Source organism: Neolamprologus brichardi, chromosome 6 (assembly GCF_056152115.1).
Source record: "Neolamprologus brichardi isolate AB-2024 chromosome 6, ASM5615211v1, whole genome shotgun sequence".
NCBI classification, from domain to species: Eukaryota; Metazoa; Chordata; class Actinopteri; order Cichliformes; family Cichlidae; genus Neolamprologus; species Neolamprologus brichardi.
In genome coordinates this window covers 27,118,654-27,130,908 of record NC_142109.1, presented here as the reverse complement: position 1 = coordinate 27,130,908, position 12,255 = coordinate 27,118,654, and the positions used below count along the sequence as shown (strand labels likewise).

At 47.2% G+C, this 12,255-nt stretch overlaps 1 protein-coding gene across 2 annotated transcripts; it reads left to right on the top strand.

Moving 5' to 3' along the window:
* The first annotated feature begins 4,861 nt into the window (after nucleotides 1-4,861).
* Nucleotides 4,862-7,937, top strand: LOC148102572 (GTPase IMAP family member 7-like). Of its 2 annotated transcripts, XM_087842591.1 has the most exons (4): nucleotides 4,862-4,870; nucleotides 5,046-5,157; nucleotides 5,844-6,594; nucleotides 7,907-7,937. In XM_087842591.1, the coding sequence occupies exons 2-4, from the start codon at nucleotides 5,064-5,066 to the stop codon at nucleotides 7,935-7,937; spliced, it is 876 nt and encodes a 291-aa protein (XP_087698717.1). In that variant the 5' UTR covers nucleotides 4,862-4,870; nucleotides 5,046-5,063. The 2 variants fall into 2 exon arrangements, with proteins under 2 accessions (XP_087698717.1, XP_087698716.1); XM_087842590.1 differs by lacking the exon at nucleotides 7,907-7,937 and having other exon boundaries at nucleotides 5,844-7,893.
* The last annotated feature ends 4,318 nt before the right edge of the window (nucleotides 7,938-12,255 follow it).

Here is a 12,255-nt window from a genome sequence, read left to right as displayed (position 1 = left end):
AAAAGAGCTTCAAGATGCGAACATCATACGTGAGTCAGAGAGCCCCTATGCCTCTCCCATTGTTGTGGTCAAGAAAAGAAATGGCAACATCAGATTATGCGTAGATTATCGCAAACTGAACAGTAAGACCATCAAAGACGCCTACGCTTTGCCCAACATTGAGGAATCTTTCTCGGCTTTGACTGGGTCCAAGTGGTTCTCCATCCTGGATCTGAAATCCGGCTATTATCAAGTGGAAGTCGAGGAAGAAGACAAATGTAAGACTGCTTTCGTGACACCCATGGGATTCTGGGAGTTTAACAGAATGCCCCAAGGAGTGACAAATGCTCCCAGTACCTTTCAGAGAGTCATGGAAAAGTGTATGGGCAGCATGAATTTGAGTGAAGTCTTGGTTTTTCTTGATGATGTCATCGTTTTCTCTGCGACACTTGAGGAGCATGAGGAACGACTGCTGAAGGTCCTCCACAGGATGAAAGAATTTGGTTTAAAGTTGTCGCCAGAAAAATGCCAGTTCTTCAGGACATCTGTCCAATATCTCGGCCATGTTGTATCCTCAGAAGGGGTCAAAACAGATCCAGCAAAAATAACTGCCCTCACTACCTGGCCAAGACCAGCTAACATCAAGGAGCTCAAGTCTTTCCTTGGGTTTGCTGGATATTATAGGAGGTTTATAAAAGACTATTCCAAGATCGCAAGACCCCTTAATGACTTAACAGCTGGTTACCTCCCACCAAAGAGAAAATCAAGTCTGTCTGGCCGAACCCATAAGGTTTCTACAAGTGTGGATCTCAAAAAGCCATTTAATGGCAAATGGACCCCAGCCTGTGAAGATGCTTTTGAGACATTGATTCACAAGCTCACAACAGCCCCTGTTCTTGGGTTTGCCGATCCTAAGAAACATTATATTGTGCATACTGATGCAAGCACCCATGGACTCGGTGCAGCCTTATATCAAGAACAGGAGAGCAAGTTAAGGGTCATTGCCTATGCCAGTAGGGGCCTCTCCAGGTCCGAGCAAAGGTACCCTGCACATAAGCTTGAGTTCTTGTCTCTGAAGTGGGCCGTCACCGAGAAGTTTTTTGACTATCTCTATGGAGCAAAATTTACAGTGGTGACAGACAATAACCCACTCACATATGTCTTAACCTCTGCAAAATTGGACGCAGTAGGTCATCGTTGGTTGGCAGCTCTTTCCAGTTTTGATTTTGACATCCAGTATAGAGCTGGGAAGAACAACCAAGATGCTGACGGGCTTTCCAGACGTCCGCATCCACATGACTGTGATGCCTCTGATCAGAGTTCTACTGATGAGGAAAATCGCATTGAAAGCTTTATTGCACAGCTCTTACGCCGCAACAAAGGGCCTGATTTTCCAACTGAGGCAGTAAAGGCAGTATGCGAGAGACATCAGTGTTCTTCAACTCTCGAGGAGGAGGCAGCGGTGCCATCACCTGCACGAGTAGAATGTTTGGCTATTGGAACCTCTGCAATACCAGCGGATTTCTGTCAAACTGATGTAGCTGGTTCGTGCCCCCTGCCGCAAATGACTCTTCCCGATTGGGCACGTGAGCAGAAATCAGATCCAGTCGTCAGCAGAGTAATGACTCTTGTACTTGCCGGAAAACGTCTCTCCTACAAGGCAAGAAGGAACGAAGACAGAGAAGTTCAGTTAATGACAAGAGTAATGGATCAGTTAGTTGTAATGGATGAGGTCTTATACCGAAAACGCATCATTCAAGGTGAACCCATGTATCAGCTCGTTCTTCCGCAAAGTTACAGAGAAGTTGCCCTTGACCAGCTCCACAATGCTGTGGGCCATCTGGGTGTTGATAGGACTCTGGACTTAGTCCGAGCTCGGTTCTATTGGCCCCGCATGACCATCGATGTAAATGACAAGGTCAGGACATGTGAAAGGTGTTTTAGAAGAAAGGCACAAGTTGAAAGGAGTGCTCCTTTGGTGAACATAAAAACTAATCGTCCCTTGCAGTTGGTCTGTATGGACTACCTTACATTGGAACCAGATGAGAGAGGGACTAAAAACATCTTGGTCATAACAGACCATTTCACTAAATACGCAGTTGCAGTTCCGACTCCGGATCAAAAAGCAAAGACTGTGGCAAAGGCTTTGTGGAGCAATTTTTTAATCCATTATGGATTTCCTGAGAGGTTGCACAGCGACCAGGGTCGTGATTTTGAGTCTGCCTTGATCAAAGATCTTTGCTCGCTGCTTGGGATAAAAAAGACGAGGACCACGCCCTACCATCCCCGCGGCAATCCTGTCGAGCGGTTCAATAGAACCCTTCTTCAAATGCTAGGGACGCTGGAGGAAGAAGATAAAGTTCGGTGGAGAGATTTTGTGCAGCCTTTAGTACACGCGTACAACTGTACAAGGAATGATACCACAGGTTTCACTCCCTACCAGTTGATGTTTGGCAGACAACCGAGGCTCCCAATCGACATAGCATTTGGCCAATGCCCTGAAAGATCCAGCAGCCTCTCTCACTCTGAATATATCAAAAAGTTGAGAGAGAGTCTTGCAGAAAGCTACCAGTTAGCCATTGAGCACAGTCAAAAGAGTGCTTTCCGGAACAAACAGAGGTTTGATAGCAAAGTGCGGGAATCCACCCTTGCCAAGGGAGATAGAGTCCTTTTAAGGAATGTTGGCATCAGGGGAAAGCACAAAATCGCTGATCGGTGGAGCCGAACCGTGTTCACTGTGATCAGACAGATTCAGGACTCGCCTGTTTTTGTGGTGGTGCCTGAAGGAACAGATGGGCCTGAAAGAGTGCTACACAGAGATCTGCTCTTACCTTGTGGGTTTCTCCCACCCACTGTTGAAGAGACAGCACCCAAAGTAACAGTGTCACGGTCTAAACCTGCAAACTCACCACCAGTTGACACATTTGAGACTGATTCTTCAGAAACCAGCAATGAGGAGAGCACTGAAGATGAAGTTGAGTATTACTCTCTTCATTCTCTACCCTGTAATGAGCCTAATGTATTGCAAGATGGACTCCAAGAAGCCGACCAGATTGCAGTCACAGACAGACTGGCTGGAGTAAAAGTCCACGAAAAGTCAGCTACAGAAGACATTTTGGGACAGATAGATCAGCTTCACACTGTTGAATCTGAGTTGAGTCCAGAGCTCTCTACTCTAAATCCAGATGCTCACGAATTCCAGCCAGTGACAACCCAGAACGGAGATGATGAGAAGGACCAGGTTCAGGAGTCACCGCTGCATGAGATCAGTTCGGCTGAAGACAGCCAATCTAAAGATCTCTCACGCAGTTTGGGTGATAGTCGTACATTGATTACAGAAGTGAGCAACAAAATGAAAGTTGTGGAGGAAGAAAGAAAAGGAGAACCAAATCTCTCTAAAGATGTCCCTAATCATGAAGAGGGTGTGGGACTAAGGAGGTCATCAAGGGAGAGATCAGCTCCAAAGAAGCTAACTTATCCAACGTTGGGAAATCCTTTGGTGACAGTCATGCACTCCATTTTCTCTGGGTTAGACCAAGCTTTCACCCAAGCATTCACCTTCGACAGTGTACCCAGCGTAGATCAACTAATGCCCGGGACTGCTGAAACAGTGTAAAGTTCCACATGCAAGGATGCATGCGGCTTAAGGGGGGGAGAATGTAACCCTCTCAAGGTTATCCACTGCTGTTCAAGCCAATGATTTAATGTTTAATGTATGTAGTACTAATTCTGTCCAACAGGGGGCAGTGATGGCGCTATAGTTGTCCTGCGCTGCGTTATGCAGCAAGAAGAAGAGCTGCAGCGGAGCAGATAGCCAGCAAGCTAGAAGAAGAACGCACCGGGCGCATGGTGTATCGGAAGAGAATACGAACCTTTTTTCTAAGTGTTAAGGTTTTTATCGTTACAGACTAATTAGGATTTGCTTACCACGCATCCTTTTTTTCCAATTGTTTTTTACTGTGTTGGGACATAGTGCGAGAGACAGTTGCTGGATACTCGATCGGCGATTGGAAGGCGAATCCAGTGGGGCTTTTTCCAGAGACGTATCGCTCCACCCAGAAGGACGGCGAACGAGGATTTTACTCATCTTTGCAGATAAGCACTGGGCTTATCCACACACACACACACTACCCGGGTAGATTGACAAAGTTTTCTCAGAGCTCTGAATTTATTTTATTATTATTCTTTTTTACTTCAACACCATATTTTACTTTTTTTCTTTCCTCACCAAACCAGAGTGGTTGGTGGAGGTAGAACTGTGACAAGAGACATAAATGGACTAATACTAATATGGAAACTGAACTGACTGATTGAAGGGGGGATTATATTGGGTTTTGTCTCATAAGTGTTGTTAACATTCTGCATATTATTGAAGTTGCTGATGAGACTGTTATGTGTTGTGTTGTAATAAATGTCATAGAGTGTTCTCTATAAGACAGCATAAGGAGGTGTTTTAGTTTTCTTGTTCCTCTTCTCCTCATTGAAAGTGCCTAGAATATTCATGTCCCTAAGTTAATCAATTAAGGGATCGATTACATTATGTTGCTGGAGTGAAAAGATATATTTTCTATTCTATTCTATTCTATTATTCTAGTCTTGAAAGCCTACAATATAATTTAAATTTATGAATGGCTCTTTAAGAAACAGTGGTTGTAGTTTCCTTTAGAGTTTTACTTTGAACTCTGCATAGTATTCTAATTTATTAAAAAAAGAGAGAAAGCACTCAGATATACTTCTCATCAAGTTAAACCAAGCCAGCACTGGGTGTGTCCACATTTTTTTAAGTATTGCTTTCAGGGAAATGAACAAGTGGGTGTGTTCTGTTTGTTCTGCTACAAAAGAATCGGTTGAACTGCTAGTATATCTCACACCCGAAGAAACACTTGAACAGGTAAGTTGAGAATAAAACCTATATATTTTACCTGAACAATGACAAAAAAAAAGTGTCCACATTTTTTAGTCATGAAGCCAAGCTGCCTGAACTATATATTTTTGAAATTCAGTAAAATATTTTATTTCTGTATAATTGTGAGTTTTGCTTTGAAAAACCTCTTTCTTTCTTTGAGGACTTACTGTTTACAGACATGTTGCAAGCAAAGGCTTGGGTCCTAGGATGCACCATGCTTGTCCTGGTCACATTATATGAACAGACTGCTCGCTGTCAACCACACCAAAAAGGTATGACAAAAAACGTGTATAACAGGTTTGCCATGAGAGCATAAAGATTAAAGATTCTCACACACATTGCAGCTTTTTTCAGTCACTTTGTTGGAGTTCTTACAAAAAAGTCATTTGTTGCAACTTTTAATGTAGTTTTTATTTCCCCACCCACATTAGCCTTTGTCCTCATTTTTATACATGTTTCACTACTAAAGATATTTGTTACTGTGTTGATGCACTTTTCACTTGAATCTCATAGCTCGTCAAAACAATTTGTACTTTTGTGAGTCAGAGCTCTAGATGTCCTACTTTTCTGAATACTGTTCAATGGCATTAGTGTTTTCAGTTAAATTACTTCAAACTTTAAAATAAAAAAATATGTATGAAAGAGAAAATCCAGTAAAGCATATTTTGGATAATTTAAAATGAATCTGTACAGAAATATCCTACATTGGGCACCTGATCCAAACACCCCTACTATCAACCATCAAATACTGACCATCTTCAAAATAATAACAATGGAACCATTTCAAAGACCATCACCTAAGTAATAAATCTGACACAATGAATAAATTAATAACACTTGGTTGACAAGTGCCATAAGCATGACTCAAGACTTATGAACCAACATTAACAGTGTCATGTTATTTTATGATGGCATAGTATTATGCATTCTACTTCATATCAAATGTTAATTTTCACAGGTTCTACATATTTGGGAGATGTGAGACTCCTTCTGGTTGGAAAAACTGGATCAGGGAAGAGCGCATCTGGAAACACCATCCTGGGGGATCCAAGTGCTTTTAAAGCAAACATGTCACTTGAGTCTGTTACCAATGGCTGTCACAGAAAAGAGGTAACAGAGGGTAACAGGAACATTGTTATAATTGACACTCCAGGGCTGTTTGACACAACCAAATCACAAGATGAAGTGAAAGTAAAGATTGAGGAGTGCATTGAGCAGTCAGTTCCTGGACCCCATACTTTTCTTTTAGTGATCAGTCTGAAGTCAAGGTTCACAAAAGAAGAGCAGAACACTGTGAAGTGGATCCAGGATAACTTTGGCGAAGAAGCTTCTATGTATACTATAGTTCTGTTTACACATGCTGACTTGCTGGAGGGAAAATCTTTGAAAGACTATTTGAGAGAAAGCAAACCTGTACGAATGCTGATAAACCAATGTGGGGGAAGATACTATTCGCTCATCAATAAGCAGAGACAGAACAGGACCCAAGTCAGAGAACTCCTAGATATAATAGAGAAATTGGTGGACTTCAATGGTGGACGTCACTACACCAATGAGATGTACGAGAAAGCCCAGAAGAAACTGGCAAAAAAGGATAAAGAGGCTAGACGGACCAGGTTTACATTTTGGAGTCTCTTTGCCCTGGGAATTTTTGGTGTGGGAATATATAAAAACGTATTTATTCTCAAAACAATTGGTGTATTACTTGGACTTCTTTTTTGGCTCTCGGAGGAGGCACCTTTTCTCCTCTCCCTTATCTTCCCTGCTTATGTCCTTGTCTAGTCTTGTGGGTTTTTTTGTATTTTCCCTGGAACATTCTCTCACAGTCTGTTCTCTAAAACCTAAAAGAGGAATTATGGATTGGATCAACTGGTCCCTAAATGCAATTGACACCCCTTTCTCAACGAGAAGTTTGGGCTTGGGTGAGCCTGAGTGCTGAAGATATCTACCTATTCGGAACCATGGTAACAGGGTTCTTGCTGATCGGAGCTGGTTTGGCCCTGACTTATCGAAGAATTAAGAAAGTGGAACCGGCTGTTCAAACCGCCACAAGGCTGCCCGCTGGGATTGGAACGATGGGAGAGGCGTGAGTTACTCAAAATGGGCTCATTGAGTCAGCACGGATAAGATCTTGGAGAGGCTACGGCTGCTGTGAATACTCAGAATAAGATCTCTGACTGCAGACTGGATACATCTCGGAAGGGCTAGCCCGGAATAACATCTCTGGGCGCAAAATTGGATGACATCTCGGGGAGGCACACTGCCGTGAGTTCTCAGAAATTGGCTCCTTGAGCACAAGAAATGACAACATCACAGAACGCAAGTATGGCGAAGCTCGCGGCTCTCCAACGGGAGATTGAGAGACCAGTGTTGGACTGTAGAACTGCTTTGAAATTCATATGAGCTGTTCGCACTAAAGTAAAAAAAAAAATAACATCCCTTCATGCGGATACCCTCTCGGCGCCAGCTACAAGGCCAGAGCTGAACAAAACTCCCTGATAACGACTGTGTTTAGTCTGTTCCTTCCCATTCCATGCAAGGCCACCTGGGTTGGCTGGAAGACTGTTTACTTAGCCTGGCAGGGCGAAGGACACTGTCTCAGCTGAACTATGGACACGCACACACATACATATACTGATACTGATAAGCACTCACTGACGCATCACCCTCCCTACCCCGGATCCTACGCCACCTCCAACGCTTACCTCCCCTCTGATGTGGACATCGGGTCAGTTGGAGGCGCAGTCGAAAGATTGCAGCGGTCCCAGATCAGATGTACACACTGGAACTCTTTCCCATGTTGCTTGTCTGTGTTTATTGTGCTATGGTGTGTTGATATCTGTGCATTCCTGTATCATCCTTTTGTGTTACACATTTCGATGTTTTTTTTTCCTCGCTACCTAGCCTGACCTGTCTCCCCAATGTGATGTTTGTGTATTGTATGTACGGTCGGCAAGGTCTGTCATCTCGGTTGTGGGCAAAAGACCTGCAACTGACAAATAAAGGCTATCTCATCTCATCATTAAAATCCATGATGGACATGTTTGCTTAGGTGAAAGAGCTGGTGGGAGGTTTCTTCCTGTTTAAAGGGAGTTTTTCCTTTCCACTGTCACCAAAGTGCTTACTCATAGGGGGTCATATGATTGTTGGGTTTTCCTCTGTATGTATTATTGTAGGGTCTACCTTACAATATAAGTGCCTTGAGGCGACTGTGATTTGGTGCTGTATAAATAAAATTGAACTAAATTGTAAGAGTGAGTGATGTAAGAATGTTCAATAATGTGTTCTTTGATGACTAGTCCATCCCTCCCCGGATAGACCTCTTTTTTAATTCGGGGTTGGAGATTAAGCAATTTGTTTGTTTTTTTATCTCCAACTAAAAACTGTCCAAGGTTGGACATGAAACCTTCATGTCCAAGTTTTCATGGACATGAAAATTTCTCCTCCGTGAATCGCAACCTTATCGTGGTGGAGGGGTTTGTGTGTCCCAGGGATCCCAGGGGCTATGTTGTCTGGGGGCTTTTGCCCCCTGGTAGGGTCTCCCATGGCAAATTGGTCCTGGGTGAGGGACCAGACAAAGAGCGATTCAGAAGACCCCTATGAAAAAAACACAGAGGGAACAGTTTACCCTGCCCGGGATAGGGTTACCGGGGCCCCGCCCTGGAGCCAGGCCCGGGGAGGGTGCCCGAGGGCGAGCGTCTGGTGGCCGGGCCTTAGTCCATGGGGCCCGGCCGGGCACAGCCCGAAGAGGCGACATGGGCCCATCCTCCCGCAGGCCCACCACCCGCAGGAGGCGCCATAGGGGTCGGGTGCATTGTGTGCCGGGTGGCGGCCAGGAGCGGAGGCCCTGGCGGACTGACCCCCGGCTGCCAAGACTGGCAATAGGGACATGGAATGTCACCTCTCTGGTGGGGAAGGAGCCTGAGTTAGTGCGTGAGGTCGAGAGGTACCGGCTAGATATAGTCGGGCTCACCTCTACGCACGGCTTGGGCTCTGGAACCAGTCTCCTGGAGAGGGGCTGGACTCTGTCTCAGTCTGGAGTTGCCCCTGGTGAGAGGCGGCGGGCTGGGGTGGGTATTCTAATATCCCCTCGGCTTGCTGCCGGTACGTTGGGGTTTTTCCCGGTGGACGAGAGGGTTTGTTCCCTGCGCCTTAGGGTCGGGGAACGGGTCCTGACTGTCATCTGCGCTTATGCGCCGAGTGGCAGTTCGGAGTACCCAGCCTTCTTAGAGTCCCTGGGAGGGGTGCTGGAAGGTGCTCCACCTGGAGACTCTGTTGTCCTGCTGGGAGACTTCAATGCTCACGTGGGTAACGACAGCGAGACCTGGAGGGGCGTGATTGGGAGGAACGGCCTCCCTGATCTGAACCCGAGCGGTGCTTTGTTATTGGACTTCTGTGCTAATCACAGTTTGGCCATAACGAACACCTTGTTCGAACATAAGAGTGTCCATAAGTGCACGTGGCACCAGGACGCTCTAGGCCGTAGGTCGATGATTGATTTTGTAATCGTATCACCAGACCTGCGACCATATGTTCTGGACACTCGGGTAAAAAAAGGGGCTGAGCTGTCAACTGATCACCACCTGGTGGTGAGTTGGATCAGGTGGCGGGGGAGGACGCTGGACAGACCTGGTGCACCTAAACGCGTAGTGAGGGTGTGCTGGGAACGACTAGCAGAGGCCCCAGTCCGCGAGATCTTCAACGCACACCTCCGGCAGAGCTTCAACAGCATTCCGAGGGAGGCGGGGGACATCGAGTCCGAATGGACCATGTTCAGCGCCTCCATTGCCGAAGCTGCTGCATTGAGCTGCGGCCGCAAGGTGGTTGGTGCCTGCCGTGGTGGTAATCCCCGAACCAAATGGTGGACACCAGAGGTGAAGGGAGCCACCAGGCTGAAGAAGGAGTCCTATCGGGCTTGGTTAGCCTGTGGGACTCCGGAGGCAGCCGACAGGTATCGACAGGCCAAGCGGAATGCGGCTCGGGCGGTGGCTGAAGCAAAAACTCGGGTGTGGGAGGAGTTCGGAGAGGCCATGGAAAAAGACTTTCGGACTGCCTCGAAGAGGTTCTGGCAAACCGTCAGGCGTCTCAGGAGGGGAAAGCGGTGCTCTACCTGCACTGTGTATAGTGCTGGCGGAGCGCTGCTGACGTCGACTGAGAAAATTGTCAGGCGGTGGAAGGAATACTTCGAGGACCTCCTTAATCCCACTGACGCGTCTTCCAAGGAGGAAGCAGAGTCTGGGGATGAGGGGAATGACCCGCCAATTTCTGGGGGCGAGGTCACTGAGGCAGTTAAACAACTCCTTGGTGGCAGAGCCCCTGGTGTTGATGAGGTCCGCCCCGAGTTCCTGAAGGCTCTGGACGTTGTAGGGCTGTCCTGGTTGACACGCCTCTGCAATGTTGCGTGGAGATCAGGGGCAGTACCCCTGGACTGGCAGACCGGGGTGGTGGTCCCCATCTTTAAGAAGGGGGACCGGAGGGTGTGCTCCAACTACAGGGGGATCACACTCCTCAGCCTCCCCGGGAAAGTCTATGCCAGGGTGCTGGAAAGGAGAGTTCGTCCGCTAGTCGAACCTCTGATGCAGGAGGAACAATGCGGTTTTCGTCCTGGTCGCGGAACACTGGACCAGCTCTTCATCCTCTCGAGGATACTTGAGGGTGCATGGGAGTTTGCCCAACCAGTCTACATGTGTTTTGTGGACTTGGAGAAGGCATTTGACCGTGTCCCTCGGGGTGTCCTGTGGGAGGTGTTGCGGGAGTATGGGGTGTCTGGCCCATTGCTACGGGCCATTCGATCCCTATACAACCGTTGTAAGAGCTTGGTTCGCATTGCCGGCAATAAGTCGGACTCGTTCCCGGTGGGTGATGGGCTCCGCCAGGGCTGCCCTTTGTCACCGGTTCTGTTCATAATTTTTATGGACAGGATTTCTAGGCGCAGCCAAGTGGCGGAGGGCTTTCGCTTTGGTGGCCTCAGGATCTCATCTCTGATCTTTGCGGATGATGTGGTTCTGTTGGCTTCATCGGGTGAGGGCCTCCAGCTCGCACTGGAGCGGTTCGCAGCCGAGTGTGACGCAGCGGGAATGAGGATCAGCACCTCCAAATCTGAGGCCATGGTTCTCAGCCGGAAAAGGGTGGAGTGCCCACTCCGGGTCGGGGATGAGGTCCTGCCCCAAGTGGAGGAGTTCAAGTATCTCGGGGTCTTGTTCGCGAGTGATGGGAGAAGGGAGCCGGAGATCGACAGACGGATTGGGGCTGCAGCTGCAGTAATGCAGACGCTGCACCGGTCCGTCGTGGTGAAGAGGGAGCTGAGTGTAAAAGCGAAGCTCTCAATTTACCGGTCGATCTACGTCCCTACCCTCACCTATGGCCACGAGCTGTGGGTAGTGACCGAAAGGACGAGATCGCGGATACAAGCGGCGGAAATGAGCTTCCTCCGAAGGGTGGCTGGCATCTCCCTTAGAGATAGGGTGAGAAGTTCGGCCATCCGGGAGGGGCTCAGAGTAGAGCCGCTGCTGCTCCACATCGAAAGGAGCCAGCTGAGGTGGTTTGGGCATCTGGTAAGGATGCCCCCTGGGCGCCTCCTGGGTGAGGTGTTCCAGGCATGTCCCACCGGGAGGAGGCCCCGGGGCAGACCCAGGACACGCTGGAGAGATTATATCTCTCGGCTGGCCTGGGAACGCCTTGGTGTTCCCCCGGATGAGCTGGAGGAGGTGGCTGGGGAGAGGGAGGTCTGGGCCTCTTTGCTTAGGCTGCTGCCCCCGCGACCCGGCCCCGGACAAAGCGGATGAAGATGGATGGATGGATGAAAATTTGTGACTGTCATGTCCATTCTTATTGCTATGTTTATCCACCTATACTGACAGTTAGTACTGTATTTTTTTTTGTAGTGTCACAATTTAAAACAAATGAGTTCCTGTTGCATTGCAGAAATAAACAAACAAATACATTTTAAGATTTTTTTTTTCATTTTTTTTTGTTATTTAAAACTTCCTGTTTTTAAAGTGAGGAAACATCAACAATGCAAGAATGTGACACACTACATGTAATTTTAACTCCCCTTGCTCCACTCTAAGAAGAGAGAGACATCATTATGGAGTTATAGTGAAACGGTCTAATGTGATCAATTGAGCAACCTAAATATTTTTGTAGATTTGCTACAACATGGTTTAAAAGTTATAATTATGTCCACACACAAACCTGTTCACCATATTTGGAGAACTGTGGATAGACAGTTTTCAAATTTCAAACTGAAAACAATACAAGGAAATGGGAAGCCCCCCAGTGCCTAGGCTTCCAGAAGTTTCCCAGAAAACAAATCTGAAATGTGCTGAGACACGGAGCTTGTCTAAGTCTACAACCTAGGTCTGGACATT

Excerpts from the sequence above, each read along its gene's own strand:
- LOC148102572 (XM_087842590.1), top strand. The coding sequence starts at position 5,064 with ATGTTGCAAGCAAAGGCTTGGGTCCTAGGATGCACCATGCTTGTCCTG. Across the intron at positions 5,158-5,843 it reads CTGTCAACCACACCAAAAAG|GTTCTACATATTTGGGAGAT; the intron begins GTATGACAAAAA and ends TAATTTTCACAG.